A 22,360-nucleotide genomic window follows, 5' to 3' on the forward strand; every position below is an offset into this window, starting at 1 on the left:
ACAACACTTGTTCCAGATTGAGGACATCAGAAGGACAAAGGACAGTGATGGACTGGCCAAGACCAGCCAGCTTCCCACTATGGCAGTCATGAGGGGTGGACAATCTTCACCTCACCCTGCAGTTCCTCCCATGCTGTCATCCCTGACTAGGGGGAGAGGACAATGCAGGGATGTGTCCTCAGGGACAGAGAGACAGCTCTCAGCATATTTCATGGGTGTTCCACTCTGGCAGACTTGAGCCCTCCTTGTAACAAGCCAGTTACCCTCAGCCTAAGATCGGATCCAGGGATCAACTGGGTCTACTCTTTGGGGGTGTACATATAGAAGCAGGAGACTGGGAGTGAGCAAGAGTTTTGAGGGGAGAGCTTTTTCCCTAGGCAAGCTGGTCCTAGGAACTAACATGCTTCCAGTGCAGGACAGAGTGATCTTCTGATCAAGAGCCCCAGACAGTGAGGACGGCTGAGTCAGCAGGCCACACTCAGGACTTTAGAAATGGAGGTGCAGCAACACACCCAGTTCCAGGAGACCATAAGAGAAAGGATGGCCATGCGTGACCACCCTCCACCACCCCACCCCACGGACACATCCCTGGAACTCAGCAGCCAATTACCCCACTAAGCACAGTGACAAGGAAGGCTCTGGGCAGTGAATAGGTGCAGGCAGCCCATGGGTTTTAATCTCACTTCCCTGTGAGCCCTGAGCACAATGCAGGCCCCAAGCCACTGCCTTGTGCTGGGCAGTAATACTCAACCTCATCTCCAGGCTCAAGCCGCAGAGAGAGAGAGAGATGCTGGGCTGCCTAACCTGGAGCCTAAGAATCTCTCTGAGATCCCTTAAAATCTGTTATAATTCTGTGGGTCAGGAGTTTGGGAACATGGCCCAGGTGTTTCTACAACCAAGCTGCTCCCTGGTTGCCAACACTGTTGCTGTGTCCAGTGTAGGTGATGGTAGCCATCTGTCCTGGGCTCTTGGATACAGAGGGTGGCTGAGTCAGCCCTGCCTGGGCCACACACACCCTGGCATGGGAAGGAACAGGTGAAACAGAAAGCCAGGGGAGTGATGGGGTGGAACAGAGCTGAGAGGTCCCCCACAAATCTTCCACCCAGGGCAGGTCGGCTCTCACCTGTGCAGACTGAGGAGGACAAGGGCGAAAGGAACACAGGACATGGTGCAGACACTCAAGGGTTCTGCCCCCCTGAGACTCCAGTGCCCCCCCCCCAAAAGGCCAAGTGTCTCTTATTCTCTCCCTGGGTACCTATGGAGGGAGGGGTTTCTACATTCAAATAGTACTTGCTCCCAGATACTCCTGGGCAATGTTATCTGTGTCGGAATAATGCCCACCCCCCAAGATACTCATGTTCTAATCCTTGGAATCTGCCCAATGTTGCCTTGTATGGGGAAAGGTAATTAAAGTTGTAAACCGGGGTGTGAGAGCAACCTGGCTGCAATACCTCCTCTTTCCACCATACTCAAGGTGTTCTCTCCCAGTGTAGCCCTGGGATTGCTACCAAGCCTAGGGGCGGCTCCCTCCCCACCAGGCATGGGAGGTGGCAGCTCTGGTCTAGAGAAAGTCTGGCAACCTTGAAAATTCTGTTTTTTGGCTTCTAAGGCTGTTTTGCAAAGTAGAAACTGGCTCTCTGGACCTCTCCTTGGTCGGTGGTCCATACAGGTTTTCTCTTATCCAAATACACTTCCCACAGCCTCTCTCTCTATCTTCCTTTCATTTCTCCACCAAAGGGCTTCCCCCCACTCTATGCCTGTGCTGCCCATTTTATTTCTTCCAATTCACATACACACACTTCTGTACCGCCAAGCTGTCTGTTTGCACTTGTGGAGATTTTTCTGTCCTTCTGCAGCCTGTATTTCTGGCATTCCAAGTGTTGTGACCTCAATACTGCTGTGTTTGAGGGACAAGGGAAATTCTGATCCCCCTCCTCTGCCATCTGAACTCTTCCCGCCTCCTTTTGCTTTCCTTTTCACAACTTCAGAGTTCTGTGTAGGTTTGCATTATTATATCAGTTCAATATGTTTTATAGATATTTATGATGGGCTTTTTTCTTACTTGAACTGTATTGATCTGAATTTTCTGTCTTTTTGTTTTTTTTAAGTTTATTCATTTATTAATTGGAGAGAGAGACAGAGAGAGCACAAGTGGGGAGGGGCAGAGAGACAGAGGGAGAGAGAGAAGATCCCAAGCAGACCCTGCACTGTCAGCGCAGAACCAGATGGGGGGCTTGAACCCATGAACTGTGAGATCATGCCCGGAGCCAAAATCAAGAGTCAGGTGCTAACTGACTGAGGCATCCAGGCGGCCCTAACATTTTCTTCCTACGTCCACGGGGTACTTTAAATTTAATATGCCCTAGTTTAAAGACATTGTTTCTGACGCTTTCCCTTTCCTCTTTCCCGACTCTTTGTAATCTGCTCTGTCATTTGTGTTCCCTCGTCTAATAAATAGCATTCCCGAAACAGGAAAAGTCCTGGACTCCGAACTTCCCTGAAATGACCGCATGCTGTCACTCACCACATTCGATAGTTTGTACCTGCTTCCCATTTTTCATATGTTATTCCTGTAATTCACTCTCTCACCTATAATTTTGCAGTACTCTTCTGGTTTTGCTGTCTTTACGTTCATCCTACATTGCCTACATTGTCCTACATCCTACATTGCCAGAGTGACCTTTCTAAAATATACTTGTGACGAGGTCACTCCTCTGCTTATTCAATGGATCCCCATTACCTGAAGGAGAAAATTCTTGTTCTAGCATAACACTGCTCTTTTTTTTTTTTTTTTTTTTTTTTTTTTGGTTTCGTCCTGATGTTCCGGTAATATGTCTCTGTCTATCCCATTCCCAATAACTCTGTTCCAGGTTTGCCATATTGCATAGGTGTTGTCACTTACTATGTTATTTCATACTTGATCCTTTTGCTCATTCCAGAATGCCCTTCACACCCTCCCCGTGCACTTTGTCTTTTAAGATACAGCCCTATCTTCCCAGCGTTTGCTGAGCTTCCCAAATGTAAGTGTTTCCTCCTTTGTGCGTTCACTGTATGTTATTCACTTCCCTTGTAGAACTAGAGGATGGTATTTTTCTGTCCTTACCTGTTTTCATGCATCTCTACCGCTACTAGCATATAGAACAGGTCTGTCTTTTATTTCTCTTTCCAGCTCCTCCCCGGATCGTGGCTGTTACTTGACAGATACAGTATGTGCTTGTCTTTCCGAGTGGGTGAGTGCATGACCAAATGAAATAATGTGATGTTTTTCTGAAGTTGGGTTTTTGTTTTGTGCTGTTTTTCTAGGAAGGAACAGCAAAGTCAGCAACGGAAGCGAAGGAAGATGGTGTTGGTATTATTGAAAATGTGCCACCAGAGCAAACAGTTAATGACAGTGTGACTTCTGCTGGTGGAGTGCATAAAAATTACAGAAGTGGTAAGCTAGTGAATCTCTGTGAGTTGTTTTCCTATGATTCAATACTAGTATGAGAAAAATCTAAAAGTATGTAGATCCAAATATATTATCCTTTTTTCGTGAAGATATTTTTCTGTTGCTATCTTTCTTTCTGAGTATCCCAAGTACGACCCCCTTTTACTTCCGGAAAATCTTGAACCCCCTGAACATCTTTTCTGCTATTGCTTTTATTTTATTGAAATATTCATGAATGGAGATAGACTTGTGTATGTGTTTGAAGTTCATAGTAACACATGTTTTCATTAATTTATCTGTGACCGTATTCTCTAGATATGATGTCAGCATTAGAATTAGGAGAAGAGGAAGATGTAGAATCACCTTCTCTTCCTGAGGTACTGTCTTCTTCTTATTTTTAAGTATAAGCATGGAGTGATGTTAAAACGTCCAAGAGATGCTTTGACTTCACTCTCTCATCTCTGCATTTGCCCACAGAAACGATTTCCTTCTGTGTTTTCCTATATGTGATAAAATAATTATGTGTTAATTATGAGCACACAGCATAGTAGAGTTCTGCTAATTTGCAGACGTAATGAAAGTTGTGTAGTATTAGTGCAGAAAACGGAGGCTTGGAGGGAATGAGTTTGGGTTTTGAAGTTAAGGTATCTGAAACACTAAAGAATTACTCTAGGTCAACGTATGGCCAAGTGTATGATCCTGTGGTGTATACGGGATCATGTGTCAGACTCCTCCTGACATCCAGAAAGAGTTTGGATTATGGTGTTTACAACTTGAACCTTCCAAAGATATGGCCTGGGACTTGATAATAATATATTTGGATTGTCAAGTAGATCTACAAGGAGCATTGGGATTATGATGACCACAGTTTGGTTTAGTGGTGCTTCAATAAGTAAAACCCATTTTGGATAATTAAAATAACTTCGCAGTCCTACTTGTGGTAATGTAAGTAAAGTAATGATGACCTATTCTAAGGTGACAACTAGGGAAGGAGGTGAAAAGGTCCTGATCTCTTAGGCTCAGGCAGCTGCTGCATAATGCTACAAGCACTGTACTTGAAATCAAAAGACATGCTAGCATCTTGGTTCCGTCACTTCCTAGCTGTGGCATCTTGGAAAAACTTGCTTGAATGTCAATGACCTCGTTCCTAAAAATGGCACTAATACCCACCTCTTGGTTATGTGGAATGAACAAATGTGGCAACGTTTTGTAAACTGTAAAGCGTGCTATAGAAATAGAAGACAAAATGATCGCAGTGGCTTTTAGTGACTTACTATATATTGAGGATACTTTGTTTGGTGAATGTTTGTTTATTGTTGAGAGCGGGGTGGGGGGACAGAAGATCCGAAGCAGGCTCTGCACTGAGAGCAAGGAGCCCAATGCAGGACTCGAACTCATGAAATTGAGAACATGACCTGAGCCAAAGTTGGGCGCCTAGTCGACTAAGTCACCCAGGCCCCCCAAGAAAATACTTGTTTGAAATGTGAAGATGTCTGAAGGCCAATAAAATGGCCATAGTGTCCAGAAAAGAATGGGAAAGTAGGAACGGGGTTTTGATTTTCTAATTTGGCTCTATGTTAAGTTCCAGTAATCTCTTGGTGGAGACATCATACAGGTATGCAGTTGACCCTTGAACCAGGTGGGTTTGTACCGTGGGAGTCCACTTACACACAGATATTTTTCAATAAATAGAGTACTCTCCTGTAAACGTATTTTCTGTTCCTTATGATTTCTTTCTCTTTTAATTATTTCTTTTGACAGAGAGAGGACAGAGTACGTGGGTCGGTGAGGGCAGGGGAGAGAGAGAATCTTAAGCTGATTCACACTGCCATCGCATTTCTTTCTCTTTGATATTAATTGATTTGGCTGCTAATAGTTTAAAGTTTTCCAATTATCTAGTTATTAATCTTTAAAAAGTACTCAAATGTACTTTAGTGCTCGTTATAAGGGATGGTAAGCTAAATAGTTTTTAAGGTTTGTAACATTAAAAATCATCTAACTTATTTTTTGGTCGATTTAACACGTAATGGATTTTTTAGTTCCAAAAACTGACAAGGTTAAGTTTATGAGTCATATTTTTCTTCTGCCTTAGGCTAAGGCAAGTTAGTTTTCACTTCTTACAGGAAGTTACAATCCAGTGACTTGGGAACAGCTAAACATAGGTTAAGAAAGTTAACAGTTAAATTGTAATTATTTTCTCATTTTTCTTTTTCCATACTTGATTACTTAAGGTATTTTTACAAACATGTATCCTGGCAGAAAAGACATGTGAAAATCAAAACAAGGAAATTAACCATCCGTTTTTGCAACTGCAAAAAATGACTCAAGAACCAGCAATGAATAAGGAATGTGATAGGGAGCATGATATATCTGTATATTTAAGACATGCTTCTATGCAAAACTTTGATGAAGTGTAGATCAAATAAGACAAATTAGACTGGAAAAATAGCTTAAAACTCATCACCAGTGAATGAAAGCTGAAGTTGTTGAAATTTGTTTATAATACAGCATTCCTACTCATCTTGAAGAACCACCACGGGGTCACTCTAAGAAGGAACCAACTGAAAGGAGATACCTTTGAATTGGACAGATACTGTAGTTGATTGTGAGGAAGAAGATGCATTTGGAGTGTCTGTCTCGGTAGTATTTCAGGCATTTCCTGAACAAAATGAGCCTAGTCTTGAAAATGTCATTCTCTCTTATTCATACTCTGGGTCCCCAGAATATGCTCGCCAGTCATCTTCTAAGCTTTCTTTAAAAGAAAGCAAATCATCAGGGACATATAAATCAAAACCACACTGAGATATCACCTCACACCAGTCAAGAGTGGGTAAATGAACAAATCGGGAGACTATGGATCCTGGCGAGGATGTGGAGAAACAAGAACCCTCTTGCACTGTTGGTGGGAATGCAAACTGGTGCAGCCACTCTGAAAAACAGTGTGGAGGTTCCTCAAAAAATGAAAAATAGATCTACCCTATGACCCAGCAATAGCACTGCTAGGAATTTACCCAAGGGATACAGGAGTGCCGATGTGTAGGGGCACTTGTACCCCAATGTTTATAGCAGCACTTTCAACAATCGCCAAATTTATGGAAAGAGTCTAAATGTCCATCACCTGACAAATGGATAAAGAAATTGTGCTTTATATACACAATGGAATACTACTTGGCCATGAGAAAGAATGAAATATGGCCTTTTGTAGCAATGTGCATGGAACTGGAGAGTGTGATGCTAAGTGAAATAAGCCATACAGAGAAAGACAGATACCATATGTTTTCACTCTTTTGTGGATCCTGAGAAACTTAACAGAAGACCATGGGGGAGGGGAAGTGAAAACAAAACAAAACAAAAAAAACCTTAGAGAGGGAGAGAGCCAAACCATAAGAGACTCTTACAAACTGAGAATAAATTGAGGATTGATGGGGGATGGGAGGGAGGGGAGGCTGGGTGATGGGCATTGAGGAGGGCACCTGTTGGGATGAACACTGGGTGTTGTATGGAAACCAATTTGACAATAAATTTCATATTACAGAAAGAAAGAAAGTAAATCAGACTATGAAAATGAGAACAAACCAGACATTGAGCATCTTTTTAACAACAATGAGGATTTTTAAAATGATATAGAAAATAAAAAAGCAAGGAACCCACTAGTTACATTTAAAGTGAAAGAAGGCCAAGAGTTTGACATGCAAATGGCAAAAAATATGGACCAAAATACCACCGACTGTAAATTAGACCTCAGTCTAGTGATTCAGAGAGCCTTTTTCATTTGTGGATTGTCTGCTGCGATGTGATGAAACACATGGTTCAAACAAAAAGGCATGATATTTCTGCTGTCACAAACACGAGAAAACAAAACCAGTACAAGACTTTTTTCCAGAAGGCTTTATATGCATATAATGACAGTACTCCTAACTATAAAAGTATTGATTCTGAATTAGAAATTGTGAGTTCTTCTTCAGCATCTAGTTTTCCAGCATCTGAAGTATATCTAAGTGAAGAATTACATCAAGATATGCAAAGGTTTAAGAATGAGATAGGCATGTCTCAAGTAGAGTTCCTGTCTTTGGAAAGAGAGAAAGTTCAACCTCCAAAAGAGAAGGAGGTCCGCCTTGCTGTTACTCTTGTTTTTTCTCTTTAGCAATTATCTAATCCATTCTGATTTTCCACTTAAGAGAACAAGAGTTGCATAAAATGGAATTGTCTAAATAAGTAATTGTGTCTGGAAATAGATTATTTCTGCTATCTAACAAATAGGAGTTCAGGAAAACATTCGTATGATTTGTTTTCCTTAAAGTTTCTGTGTCAGTCTTCCAGGTAGTATATGAACTGGGAAACTAACTTAGCTATATAAGTACCATGTGACCTCATGAACCAGAATAACCATAAGGAAACTGCTTAAAAAACATAATAATCTCCAGGTTTTTAAAAAATACATTGACTTAAATATAAATTGCATTTCTATAAACAATAAAATGGGAAAGAAGCAATAACTAAGAGAAGGAATATAAACAAATGTTCCTAGCTAAAGGAATCTATGTATTGCTTCAGTATGTGTCTGTAGACTCTGGGTCTAGGGTTCTTGCTTGTCTAGCAAGACAGCAGCGAGATGCAGGATTACAATGGGAGAGGCAGCTAATGTCCCAGAGAACACAGGAGCCCCGATTAAGGGTCCTTGCTCTGTTTTTATTAGGATCAGAAGGCTTCGAAACATGGTGATGGACGTGCACAAAGAGACAATTTGTGAACGTGAACTCATGGGCATGAGGGAAAGGGGGTTTGAAGATATAGGGTGTTAGGGGTTTGGGTCAATATAAAACAAAATCCTGGCCCCTGGAAGATGGTTGTTAACAGCCGACCTGAGGCACCTTCTCTGTTTATCTTAACTAGTCTAGGGGAGAAGACAGATGCTGCCTCAGGATCCACAAGGCACCTTTCTTTTGCTAATTAGCTCCCCTCTGGGCATCTTCACCCTGCAGCCTACAGCCTATAGCCCTATTTACCTGTTTACCTCATTTGGTCCTTCCTTCCTGTGAAAGCAGCTTTCTGCCATAGTACTAAATTGGGGAGTGTGTCCTCCTGAATATCTAATCTTGTTTACCTAACACACCTTGGTCTTAGAGCCTTTGCCCGCCCTCTCTATACCTAGATACCTAATCTTGTTTACCCAAACTTGGGTGTGAGTTCCTATGGCTTTGTAATTTTTTACACCTGGTTAACCCATCAGTGCAGGCTCAGGGAATTCCTAAGCTTATTGCCCACAAATATAGGCAGTCTTGTCTGCTTTACTCACAATCTTGGAACTTAGAATTTCTACATGACCCCTTTGAGATAGGCTTAGTAACAGCTATTTGTATTGTCAACCCCTTTTTTCCACATTTTTTAATCATCATTCTCAGATGTTTCTGTTGAGTCAAACCTTCACTTTATGTTCAATAAAGTATGATACCTTTTGGCCTGTATGATTTTTTTAAACGTTTATTTATTTTTGAGACAGAGAGAGACAGAGCATGAACGGGGGAGGGTCAGAGAGAGAGAGAGAGGGAGACACAGAATCGGAAACAGGCTCCAGGCTCCAAGCTGTCAGCACAGAGCCCAACGCGGGGCTCGAACTCACGAACCGCGAGATCATGACCTGAGCTGAAGTCGGACGCTCAACCGACCGAGCCACCCAGGCGCCCCTGGCCTGTATGATTTTTACCATGTAGGTAGCATGAACCTTCAGCAAACCTTCAGTATTTAACTCCAAGGGAGAAAACTGACTTTTGAGATGTGTGGACTTTAGAAATAGACAAAATCTAGAGATACCCTCCTTTAAAAGAATAAGTAGCTAATCTCCTCGTCCCCTATCAAGGTATTAATTTACTGTGCCAAAGTCACACTTTTCATGCATCTGATTAATTTAATGAATTTGTGGTCATTTCTGTGATTCAGCATTCAAGAATCGTATCATCTCTTTTGGTGCCATAAAATGCTAGGGAATGCCACCTTAGGAACTTGGGACAAATCATTTAACCTTTTTGAGTTTTACTCGTGTTATCAGTAGCAAATGGGATTAAAGGTGATCATTACTTTTATACCCTCTCCCTATAAAGTTTTATGCTTATTGAATGTGAGATTCGGAGAGCGTTACTAATTTCCCAGAATTCCACCCTAACGTCCATTTCACTTTGTTCCTTTTGTGTTGTGGCAAACTTTGGTTCATAAATTTAGGGGACACTGTCACTTTTTTTGAGAACCTTACGATCCAAAAGAAAAAGAACTGTAAAAGGCAGTCAGGGAAAGAATAGCTCCGTGCAGAAAAAGGAAAGCTTCCTGTTTTTGTTACTGGAGCACCTCCATGTCCCATGTTTTAAATCTGGCTGTTGTGTAAAACCCAGGTGGTAAGGATAGAAAAGGACAAATTTTGTCTCTTGTCTTTTTATTTCTTTGTATCTCTTGGTCAGATGGGGTGGGGGGGGTGGGGAATTCTCGGTAGCAAAGTGTGGATATGAATAAGAGTACAAAATTAAGAAAGCCCTTTTAGAAATTTTGGTAACTTCTGCTTTTTTTTAAATTCCAACAGAAATGGGGGCGCCTGGGTGGCGCAGTCGGTTAAGCGTCCGACTTCAGCCGGGTCACGATCTCGCGGTCCGTGAGTTCGAGCCCCGCATCAGGCTCTGGGCTGACGGCTCAGAGCCTGGAGCCTGTTTCCGATTCTGTGTCTCCCTCTCTCTCTGCCCCTCCCCCGTTCATGCTCTGTCTCTCTCTGTCCCCAAAATAAATAAACGTTGAAAAAAAAAATTAAAAAAAAAAATTCCAACAGAAATGAAGCCGAGTTTATAAAAATTACAATTACTTGTAATGATAAAGTAAACAGAATATTTTCCTCCATTGAATCTATGACAAACTGTCAACTGATAAAATGAATGAAAAAACTTTTTATTGACTAAAGTAACAATTACCTTTAGTATCAAGTTCCATTAAAGGTTGAAGAAAAAAAGAAGCACAGAGGAAGTGACATGGAAGTATCAGAAAACATACATGGTGCTGCGGCTGCTGGATTAATTCCACAAAGACAGAATGGAAAAACTGATAACCATCAATTGCCTATTACAGAAAATAAAGATTCTGATAGGTAAGCCTATAGCAATATTTAAATACTAGGTAATTGTTATTTTCCTATGCAACAAACTTTTCTAGTTTGAGCTAATGTTCATAATGAACAATTTTCATATTTTTCGTGGAGATATTTCATCCTACGTGCTAATGAGAAAAATGTAAATACCAATGAGATACCATTTTTTGCAGTCATAGTGATAAATATTTTATTAAAAAAAATAACCAAAGTTAGGAAATGTGAGGAAAATGACATTCTTAGACACTGTGGCTGGATGAAATTGGTAACTCCTTTCTGAAAGGTGATTTAGCAGTGTATTTCCAAATTTCAAATATGTCGGGGCGCCTGGGTGCCTCAGTTGGTTAAGCGTCCAACTTCGGCTCAGGTCATGATCTTGCACTTCACGAGCTTGAGCCTTGCGTCAGGCTCTGTGCTAACAGCTCAGAGCCTGGAGCCTGTTTCAGATTCTGTGTCTCCCTCTTTCTCTGCCCCTCCCCTGCTTTTGCTCTGTCTCTGTCACTGTCAAAAATAAATAGTATAACATGAGAAAAATATGTCAGGTAGGTCATCCCTTTATTCCAGTGGTTTCATTGCCAGGACTGGGTCCGTCTGAAATACGGAGCTTTTATCCTATGTTTTCTTCTAGGACTTTTATGATTTAAGATTTTATATAGAAGTCTTTATTTGAGTTTGGGTTGACTTTTGTGAGTGGTGTAAGGTAGAGGCACAGTTTTCTTCTTTTGCATGTTAATATCCAGTTTTCTCAGCATCATGTATTGAAGAGATTACCTTTTCTCTTTTGAGTATTCTTGGGTCTCTTAACAAAGAGACTTTATGCATGGGTTTTTAGTTGACTTTATGCATGGGTTTATTTCTGGGTTCTTGATTCTGTTTCATTCATCTTTGTGTTTGTTTTTGTGCAACTTCGTACGGTTTTTATTACCATAACTTTGTAATAGTTTGACACCAGCAAGTGTGATGCTTCCAGATTTTTTCTTCTTTCTTAGGATTGCTTTGGCTATTTGGGGTCTTTTTTGTTCCTTACACATTTGAGGAATGCTTTTCCTATTTCTGTGAAAATGGTCATTGCAATTTTGACAAGGATTGCATTGACTCTGTAGGTGGTTTCAGGTAATGTGGATATTTAATGATACTAATTTTTCAAATCCATGAACAATGGGCTATCTTCCCATTTGTTTGTGTCTCTGCTGTTTCTTTTACCAGTGTCTTGTAGTTTTTACTGTACCTATCTTTCAGAAATCCTTGATTAAATTTATTCCAAAGTATTTTGTTCTTTTTGGTGTTTTGGGGAAGGGGATTTTTTCCTTATATTTCTTTTTCAGCTATTTCATTGTTATTGTTTAGAAATGCAACTGATCTCTTGATGCTGATTTTGTAATTTTTTTAACTAAATATAATCTATTGTCAAATTGGTTTCCATACAACACCCAGTGCTCATCCCAACAGGTGCCCTTCTCAATGCCCATTGCCCACTTTCCCCTATCCCCCACCTCCTATCAACCCTTAGTTTATTCTCAGTGTTTATGAGTCTCTTATTGTTTGCCTCCCTCCCTCTCTGTAACTTATTTTCCCCCGTCCCCCCCCCCCCCCATGGTCTCCTGTCAAGTTTCTCAGGATCCACATATAAGTGAAAACATATGGTATCTGTCTTTCTCTGCCTGACTTATTTTCACTTCGCATAATACTCTCCAGTTCCATCCACGTTGTTGCAAATGACCAGATTTCACTCTTTCTCATTGCCAAGTAGTATTCTACTGTATATATAAACTACATCTTCTTTCTCCATTCGTCGGGTGATGGACATTTAGGCTCTTTCCATAATTTGGCGATTGTTGAAAGTGCTACTGTATACATTGGGGTACATGTGCCCCTATGCATCAGCACTCCTGTATCCCTTGGGTAAATTCCCAGCAGTGCTATTGCTGGGTCCTAGGGTTGTTCTATTTCTAATTATTTGAGGAACCTCCACGCTGTTTTCCAGAGTGGCTGCACCAGTTTGCATTCCCACCAACAGTGCAAGAGGGTTCCCATTTCTCCACATCCTCACCCACATCTGTAGTCTCCTGATTTGTTCATTTTAGCCACTCTTACCAGCATGAGGTGGTATCTCAGTGTGGTTTTGATTTGTATTTCGCTGATGAGGAGTGACGTTGAGCATCTTTCCATGTGTGTCTGTTGTCCATTTGGATGTCTTCTTTGGAAAAGTGTTTATTCATGTCTTCTGCCCATTTCTTCCCTGGATTATTTGTTTTGTGGGTGTGGATTTTGGTGAGTTCTTTACAGGTTCTGGATATTAGCCCTTCCTTTTTCCGATATGTCATTTGCAAATATCTTCTCCCATTCTGTCGGTTGCCTTTTGGTTTTGTTGATTGATTCCTTTGCAGTGCAGAAGATTTTATCTTGATGAAGTCCCAATAGTTCACTTTTGCTTTTAATTCCCTTGCCTTTGGAGATGTGTCAAGTAAGAAATTGCTGTGGCAGAGGTCAAAGAGGTTTTTTTTCCTGCTTTCTCCTCTAGGGTTTTGATGGTTTCCTGTCTCACATTCAGGCCCTTCATCCATTTTGAGTTTATTTGTGTGTATGGTGTAAGAAAAGTCGTCTAGTTTCATTCTTCTGCATGTTGCTGTCCAGTTCTACCAGAAGAAAGAGACTGTCTTTTTTTCCATGGGATACTGTTTCCTGCTTTGTCAATGTTTAGTTGGCCATACATTTGTGGGTTCACCTCTGGGGTTTCTATTCTATTCCATTGGTCTGTGTGTCTGTTTTTGTGCCAATACCATACTGTCTTGATGATCACAGCTTTGTAGTAGAGGCTGAAGAGACAGAGTGTGTACAGGGGAAGGGCAGAGAGAAAGAGAGAGAGAGAGAGAGAGAGAGAGAGAGAGAGAGAGAGAGAATCCAAAGCAGGCTCCAGGCTCTGAACTGTCAGCACAGAGCCCAATAGGGGGCTTGAACCACAAACCACGAGATCATGAGCTTAGCCGAAGTCAGAAGCTTAACTGACTGAGCCACCCAGGCACCCCTGCATCTTTATGTTGATTTTTTATGCTTCATCCTTGGAACAGCTTTTTGGTGGTATCTTCAGGATTTTGTATATATAAGAACATATCATCTGCAAAGACAGTTTTATTTCTTCTTTTCTGACTTGGATGCCTTTTATTTCCTTTTCTTGCCTGACTGCTTTGACTAGGACTTCCTCTATCCTGTTGAATAGGAGTGGTCAAGTTGGAAATTTTGCCTTGTTCTTGAACTTAGAATAAAAGTTTTCAGTTTTTTACCACTGCATATGATGTTGGCTCTGGGCTTATCATATTGGACTTCATTATGTCCAGGTGTGACAATTCAGTACCCACTTTGTTGAGAGTTTTTATCCTGAAAAGATGAATTAGGTCAAATGCTTTTTCCTCACATGTTGGGATGATGATATAATTTTTTTTATCCTGTTAATGCGGTGTATCAAATGTATTTATTCGATTTGATTTCTGAAGGATAATTTTGCTGAGTAAAGTATTCTTGATTGGTAGTCTTTTTTCTCTTAGCACTTTGAATATGTAATCCCACTGCCTCCTGGCATGGAAGGTTTCTGCTGAGAAGTTGCGAATAGCCTTATGAGGGTTCGCTTGTAGTCACATAGTCTTTCCTCACTCTTTTTCATTATTTTTACTTTGTTCTCTGCTGACTGGATAATTTAATAGTTCCTGTCTTTCAATTCACGTTTTTTTTTTGGTTGATCCATTTCCTGTCAGTGATCACTCTTGTTTTTTTCATCTCCTTCATTATACTCTTCAGCTCCAGGATTTTTGTTTAGTTAGATTTTACTATTTCCAGCTCTTTGTTAAGCTTCTCATTTTATTCATAGAGTGTTTTTCTGATTTTACTGAATTGGCTTTTTGTGTTTTTCTTGTAACTCACTGAGTTTCCTTAAAATTGCTATTTTTGAATTCTCTTTTGAATAAATTACAGATCTCCATGTGTTTCCGATTGATTACTGGAAGATTATTGTGATCCTTTGATGGTATCATATTTCCTTGATATTTTATATTCTTTGCAATTTTGCATTGCTGTCTTTGCATTTGAAGTAGCAGTCACCTCCTCCAGTCTTTAATGACTACCTCTTCAGTGTGTCCACACCTGATTCTTTGCTCCAGTGGTATGCTGGAAATTCTCTGCAGGACACCTGGTTTTCCAAAAAGGCTCTCTCATCCGCGGGCTATTATCCTAGACAGTGTTTTCTAGGGAGGGACTCCCAGATGTGGCTGAGAGGGAGGAGCTGGAGGCACTTTATGGGCTATTGCTAGGTCCACAGATTAGACTGTAGTACGTATGCCTGTTACCTGATGCACGGGTAGGCAAGACTTTTCCTCGGTCCCTTGGAAAATGGTGCTAGATTCCCACAGCTCCTGCAAAGGCAGTTTTGCCTGTGGGTGGATAAGATGCCAGTTGTAGGTGGGGAGACGCAACAAGGTACATCTTATTCAGCTATGATACTGATATCGCTCTGACATATGGGTATTTTAAAAGTAGTTTTCCCCTAAGATATTTCCTTGATTTCTTCTTTCATGTTATATGGACCTCATGCTACTTTAAAACTTTGTTGAAATTAAGCATTCTTATATTTAAAAGCAAAGCCAAAAATATAGCACAAATCTAGTTATTACTCCCATGTCTAAGAGTCACTGCCTTTAGGAAATGAACTCTAACTTTTTAGTGTAACCTTCAAGGTTCTTCAGAGTTTCTTTCCTGACTGATCTCTTACTACTTGCTTCCATGTATTTTATGCTTTTTTCCAAGTTCCTAAAAGCTTATACGTTTTCCTTTCAAGGCACCTAGATGCCATCTGTGTAATCTTTGTGCTCACATTCTAATCTCTAAGAAAACGGTTTTCTCCCGTTTCTTTCCCTGGTGACCTCTGCTGTTTATTTTCCCTCTTCAGTAAAGCCTTTCTTGTCCTCACTTGCAGCTTTTCACATGTCCATTCTTACAAATCACATTGTATTCTAATTGTATATTTATCTGTGTTTGAAGCAACAGATGAGTATTTCCTTGTGTATGGTTGGTACTTCAGCATTGTTCTCTCAAGTAATCAACTTAAGTCAGATGGGTAAAATTCAGAACTTGATGAAAATTGTCTTTTTATTCTTTATCAGTAAAATTATTAGAAAACATTGGCTTTTTTATGGCTTTTTAATGGCTTTTTTTTAAAGGAGGGAACCTGGTTTACATATGAAGAAGATAAAGAAAGGTGAAAATGAAAAAGGGACATCAAAAGGATCTGTGATCACACCAGTGTTGCAGAAGGCAGATGCCCTAACTGGTGGTCCACTACAAAAGAATGATGGCAGCCATTTCAGTGAAAAGGATCAGCATGAAAGCAGGTAAAATCTATAAATTCTTTATGTGCCTGTGAAGGAATTCTAGCAGTGATTACCTTTTGTGGAAATAAAATGCTGTAGTGTAGGTAGGTCCAAGCTAAAGCAAGAAATACTCAACATATCAAACACACTGCTTGAAAAGTTGTGATGAGGGTAAGTGACTTTGTCAAGGAGCAGTTTCAGTAGTCACCATGGAAGCATGGAAGATGAGTAAGTGTAAACAACACCTTAGAGCATTTTAATTGGGAAAGGTAATAGAGAAATGGATGATAACTGAAAAAGAATGTGAATTACAAAGGCATTTTCTTTCTCTTTTTATTTTAAGATGGGGGCTTTAGAGAATGTATTCTGTTGGAAATGATCAATAGAGATAGACATGGTTAGTTAATTTAATTTTGTTTGCGTTTCCAAACATTAGGAAGTTTGTTGATTGTATTACATTCTCTTTTAAAGATTATAGTAATTGTCTTTAGTACTCTTATTCATGTAATTTTGTGGAAGAAGTTGGTTTATTCTGAATTGGTTCCTCAATGGGGTATTCTCATACAATTGAATGTGCAGATTTAAAAATATATATGTATGTATGCAAGTATATATACATATATATATGTATATATATGCCTGTGTAATTCTATATGTATATATAAGTATATGTATATGAGTTCTATATGTATATATGTGTGTGTATATATATATATATATATACACACATACACACACACACACTTATCATAAATGTATGCAAACACTGAGGCCATTCTGAATAAAGCTAATCCTTCCTTGTGATTTTAGATATCCAGTGCCTTTGATAATATCACAAATAGCTATGATTTTGTTAGGGACTTTAAAGTTTCTGGTTCTATTAAGTTAATATTATTTAGGTTCTAGGGAAAGGGGAAGATTTTGTTTATTTACAATTGGAAAAGAAACTAGTAATCCATAACAGATTATTCCTTTTGGACTAGAGAGCTCTAAATTACCAAAACCATGCTTCCTGTACCAACAGTGCCATTGACACAGATTGTATGCTCAATAAGTATGTGTTGAATGTGGGAATAAACAGTGGAATGAATGGATGAATGAATGAATGAATGAATGAATGAATGCCTGTTGAGGAACTTCCCTAGAAGAAGCAAATCTTTAGTTTATTGAAAGTAGATTTCCCATCTTGCCAAGTATAAAGTCTCTTAAAAAATATGTAAGATTCAGAAATTGTTATGTATCACCATAGCTAGAAATCGAATCATAATATAGATTCATTTGCTGTCATATTAGTTAGAAACACTGGAGTATTACTTTAACCACATAGTATAAAACATATGCTTTGAAGGCACATTCCTGGGTTTGAATTCAGGGTCTGTTCTTGGCCAGCGACGAGGGCTTCTTGGGCAAGTCACTTCGACTTTCTGTGCCTCATTTTCTTCCTGTGTAAAATACCTAATATAATAACCTACTTCATAGGATTGTTGTGGGGCTTCAAATACCTTGAAGACATGTAAAGTGCTCATAGTAATGCCTAGAGAGTAGTTGCATAGTGAGTCTTCAACACGTTAATATCATGACTGTTAAAAAGGGGTTCTTTCATATAGGGACTTGCACTTTCCAAATAGGTTTTAGTGCCAATAAAAGCTTATTTTTAGTAAAATGACAACAACAGAAACAATGGTATCATTCCTATCAAATAATGCAAGTAGCATTAGGATTTTCCTTTGCTTTTGTTAGTTTTTACCTAACTTTAGTACTTTGTTGTGCTCGCTTCAGCGGCACATATACTACAACTGGATACACCTAATCCTTTGTTAATATTAGTAGTGTATTTTTTATGTTGTTTAATGTTACTCTGTTGTTTAATCCCCTTTTTAGAAAATTAGTTTCAAGTGCAGAGATTTTATATCAGAAACAATAGGTTTAGATATGCTTTGTATTTTAAGTATTTAATACTTGCCTGAAAAGAATTGTTGGGTTTTTTCAGACCTGCGAAGAAAATTTCTAAAAAAAAGAACAAGTTAAGCAAAATAGACATTGTAATTTTATTTTATTTATTATTTATTTTATTATATTATTTTGATACATATTTGTTAGGAATATTGTTCAGTGGCAAAAAAATACTTTATGAAAGATGTAGTGAAAAAATAGAAAATCTTCCTTTGTTGTAGAGACATTTGCTGTGAAAAAGTTGCTTAGAAATACTAGCTATACTGGGGCGCCTGGGTGGCGCAGTCGGTTAAGCGTCCGACTTCAGCCAGGTCATGATCTCGCGGTCTGTGAGTTCGAGCCCCGCGTCGGGCTTTGGGCTGACGGCTCAGAGCCTGGAGCCTGTTTCCGATTCAGTGTCTCCCTCTCTCTGCCCCTCCCCCGTTCATGCTCTGTCTCTCTCTGTCCCCCCCAAAAAATAAATAAATAAACGTTGAAAAAAACAATTAAAAAAAAAAAAAGAAATACTAGCTATGGATAACAGTGTCTTTTTGATAAAAATCCGTTATTTTAAAGTCTCTGTGGTTTTGCTTTTAAATGTTTATTCACTTATTTTTAAAATGTATTTTGAGAGAGAGCACGCACAAGTGGGGGAGGGGCCGAGGGAGAGAAGGAGAGAGAATCTCAAGCAGGCTCCATGCTGTCATTGTGGAGGTCAACGTGGGACTCAAACTCAGGAACCCTGAGGTCATGACCTGAGCCAAAATGGAGTCGGATGCTCAACCGACTGAGCCACTCAGATGCCCCTGTTTTTGCTTTTATAAAAAGATGGGTATTTATCACTTCTCTACACCTAGTATATTTTATAAATATTTGGGGGACATTTTGAAATGGTATTATTCATTGGTAGGTCAAAAAGCAAATTACTTCTATGGATGACCTTGTCGGCTTCATTCAGTCATCTGAAACAGCTTCAGAGCATTGTGAGTTGTCTTACTCTAAGAATTTCATGTTGCTGATTGAACAACTTGGCATGGATTATAAAGGTAGGAAACCTTTTTACGTATATTGCTGTAGTAATATGTACACACCTTGCCTACTACTGCCCCATAGAGCACTGCTGTATTATAGAGCTGCTCATCTCAGAAATATGGTTTATATTAAAATAAAAGGAGAACTATTGTATCCTCCCAGCCAGAGAGTCATCATTTCTACTGTACCTTTCTTAGTGGGAATGGCACATCTAATGTGTTTGTTAACTCTGCTTCTCTTCTGTGCCTTCACCCAGGTCAGGTCATTATTTTTCTCCCAGATGACTGAAATAACCTCAGGACTGTTTTCCCTGCTGTTCTACCTCTCAGGACCTTGGTCTACACTGCAACCATAATTAGTATATGTTTTAAAAAATGTGTCTTTCATCATGGTTCCCCCTTGCTTAAAGCTTAGCTATTACTTCTCATTGCTATTAGGTTAAAGGCCACAGTCCTCTGGCTTCATCTTGTATGGTTTTACATCCTTGTTTCCGTCTGTGTCTTATCCACTGTTTTAGACGTTCTTCCTGTGAAAGAGCTTTTTGTTTCCAACAGCTTTAGTTAGGTAAACTGCACATGTATGAAGTGTGTCATTTGATAGTTTTGACATATGTTTACACGTATGAAACGATAACCATAATCCAGACAGTTAACATATTCGTCACCCTTAAAAATCTCATGTCCCTTTATAGTCCCTTATTATGAAGCTGCCAAATTGTTTTTTAAAGGAGTTGTATGGTTTTCCATTCCCACCAGCAGTCTGTGAGAGCACCAATTCCTGCATACATATTCATGAACACTTAGTATTGTCAGCTTTTTAAATCCTAGCCATTCGGATGGACATTCAGTATGTACCTCATTATGGTTTCAATATACATTTCCCTAATAACGGATGATGGTGAGCATATTTTCATGTGCTTGTTTGCCATCTGTGTATCTTTGAATTGTCCAAATCTTTGGTTGTTTTAAAAATTTGTTTGTTTGTTCTCTTAGTTGTTGAGTTTTCAGAATTCTTTTTATATTCTAGACACAGTTCCTTCTTTGTTTTCTTTTTTTTTGTGGTTGTTGTTGTTGTTTCCACTGAAGCATTTTATTTGCACATATGTATTACATCCCTAGAAAAAGAATCCCAGGATTTCTCCTTCTGTGTGTTTTCATCTTCCTTCTTCATGGTCTATGACTGTAGCTGAGGTGGTCAGTATAATGAAACCAAACTGAGCAGATTATTCTGCCATTTTTCTAGATCTTTGCATTGTCCATCAATTCTGGGGCCAGTCACTCCATGCTTGCTTAACCTGCCTGTGAGTTTCACAACAATTTTCCCAACTCTGTGATCATCAATGATTTTAAATTCACCAGTGTAACCATGCTGCTTCATCATCACAGTTAGAAAGTGGACAATGTCTTTGGAGCATGGCCTAGTAAGAACCTGGAGTTTGCTTCTCTCTTCAGTATTGTTATGCTTTGGGGAGCATCTGCCACGACATTCACATGCATCATGACGGTTGCACAGAAAGATGGTGGAAAGAGCTAGATACAGTTCCTTTCTCACTGCTCTTTTTTTGCAAGGTTTTTCTTCTCCCACTCTGTGACTTTTCCTTCTCTCAACAGTGTTTTTGAAGAGCAGTTTTTCTCTTCGGTGAAGTCCAGTTTACACATTCATTTGTTCTTGTATGATTGTTGCTTTTGGTTTTCATATCTAAGAAATAGTTGCATAGCACAAGGTCACAAAGCTTTTCTCTCATGCTTTCTTTTAGAAGTTTTATAGTTTTAGGTCTTACATTTAGATCTATGACCCGTTTCATATTCTTTTTTATTTGTGATACAGAGTATGGATACAAGTTCATTCTTTTGCATATGGATATCCAGTTGTTCCAGCACCATTTATGGAAAAGGCTGTGTTTTCTCCACTTTATGCCATTGCTCCTTTGTCATAATCAGTTGGCCACATATGTGTGGGTTTATGTCCCACACATAAATGACTTCTTGACAGTACTGAATTTTTTAACCCCTGAACAGAGTATATATCTCTCCCTTGCTATAGGTCTTTTAAAATTTTCTCAGTAGTTTTTGTAGTTTTTAATGTATAGGTCTTTCTGTCTTTTATGATACTAACTGTGATTATTTTTTATTTTCAGTGCAGTTGTAAATAATATATCTTAAATTTAATTTTTTTGGTAATGTTTACCCTTGAGAGAGAGACAGAGCCTGAGTTGGGGAGGGGCGGAGAGAGAGGGAGACAGAATCTGAACCAGGCTCCAGGCTCCAAGCTGTCAGTACAGAGCCCGAAGTGGGGGTTGAACTCACAATCTAGAGATCAAGAGTCACAAGCTTTACCCACTGAGCCAGCCAGGCACCCCTTATTCTTGATTGAGCTTTGATAATTTCTGTCTTTCATGGGATTTACCCACTGCATCTGAGTTGTCAAATTAATTATATAAAGTTCATAATATTACTTTGTTCCTTTTTTAGTATCTGTGAATCTCCAGTAATGCTACATTTACTAATTTCTGATATATTGTTAATACTTCCCTTGTTTCTCTTCATTTTGGGATCAGTCTTGGTAGAAATTGATCCCTTTTTTTCACCTCCGGAAAGCATTTGGTTTCACTGATTATTCTCTATTGTTTTTCTGCTTTCTTTCATGTGATTTTTGTCTTTGAGTTCCTTTCTTCTGCTTGGTTTGGGTTTAATTTGTTTTCGTTTTCTAGTTTCAAAAGATGAAACCCAATGGCATAGATTTCAGACCTTTCTTCTTACTCATCCCCTTCTTCCTCTTCTTCCTCTTTTTCCTCTCATCTTCCTCCTCTCCTTCTTCGTTCTCCCCCCCTCCTCCTCCTCTTCTTCTTTTTCTTTTTCTTCTTCTTCTTCTTCTTCTTCTTCTTCTTCTTCTTCTTCTTCTTCTCCTTTCCCGCTCTGTCTCCCTCTCCCTCTCCTCCTTCTCTCCACTTCCCTTTCCTCTTTCCTCCTCCTCCTACTCTTCTTCTCTTCTTCTTCTTCTTCTTCTTCATCGTCTTCTCCCTTTCCCTCTCCATCTCCCTCTCCTCCTTCCCTCCTCTTCCTCTTCTTCCTCCTCCTCCTCCTCTGTCCTCTTCCTCCTCCTCTTTCCTCCTCCTCCTCTTCTGCTGCTCCTCTTCTTTCCCCCCTCCTCCTCCTCCTCCTCCTTCTCCTCCTCCTTCTTCTTCTTCGTCTTCTTCTTCTTCTTCTTCTTCTTCTTCTTCTTCTTCTTCTTCTCCCTTTCTCTCTCTGTCTCCTCCTTACCTCCTCTTCCTCCTCCTCTTTCCTCCTCTTCCTCCTCCTCATCCTCTCCCTGCTGCTGCTGCTTCTTCTTTTCCTTCTAGATGCTATAGAAATCTATTGGCATTATTTTACCAAAATTTTTCTCAATTGTGAAAAATTAAAATCAGTTCTTCAACCTTTAGAAAGAAAAAAGAAGAAAATCTCTTCACTATAATACACCATGAAAATAAGGTATCTGCTTGCCACATTCTGT

At 39.6% G+C, this 22,360-nt stretch overlaps 1 protein-coding gene and 1 pseudogene across 1 annotated transcript; one reads left to right on the top strand and one right to left on the bottom strand.

The window, feature by feature from the left end:
• The first annotated feature begins 874 nt into the window (after nt 1-874).
• On the top strand, nt 875-18,901 carry LOC122478400 (ankyrin repeat domain-containing protein 26-like). Its single transcript, XM_043572038.1, has 6 exons — nt 875-937; nt 3,304-3,433; nt 3,743-3,804; nt 10,381-10,547; nt 15,755-15,925; nt 18,747-18,901. The coding sequence occupies exons 1-6, from the start codon at nt 875-877 to the stop codon at nt 18,853-18,855; spliced, it is 702 nt and encodes a 233-aa protein (XP_043427973.1). The 3' UTR covers nt 18,856-18,901.
• A 1,040-nt stretch (nt 18,902-19,941) lies between these two features.
• Nucleotides 19,942-20,367, bottom strand: LOC122478396 (annotated as a pseudogene).
• Nucleotides 20,368-22,360: the final 1,993 nt, after the last annotated feature.

This window comes from Prionailurus bengalensis, unplaced genomic scaffold (genome assembly GCF_016509475.1).
Source record: "Prionailurus bengalensis isolate Pbe53 unplaced genomic scaffold, Fcat_Pben_1.1_paternal_pri Un_scaffold_58, whole genome shotgun sequence".
NCBI lineage: Eukaryota > Metazoa > Chordata > Mammalia > Carnivora > Felidae > Prionailurus > Prionailurus bengalensis.

Bases quoted from the DNA above. Each gene is read 5' to 3' on its own strand.
- LOC122478400 (XM_043572038.1), top strand. From the start codon at position 875: ATGGCCCAGGTGTTTCTACAACCAAGCTGCTCCCTGGTTGCCAACACT. The intron at 3,434-3,742 runs GTAAGCTAGTGA...CGTATTCTCTAG, and splicing joins GCATAAAAATTACAGAAGTG to ATATGATGTCAGCATTAGAA. The intron at 3,805-10,380 runs GTACTGTCTTCT...AATTACCTTTAG, and splicing joins AATCACCTTCTCTTCCTGAG to TATCAAGTTCCATTAAAGGT.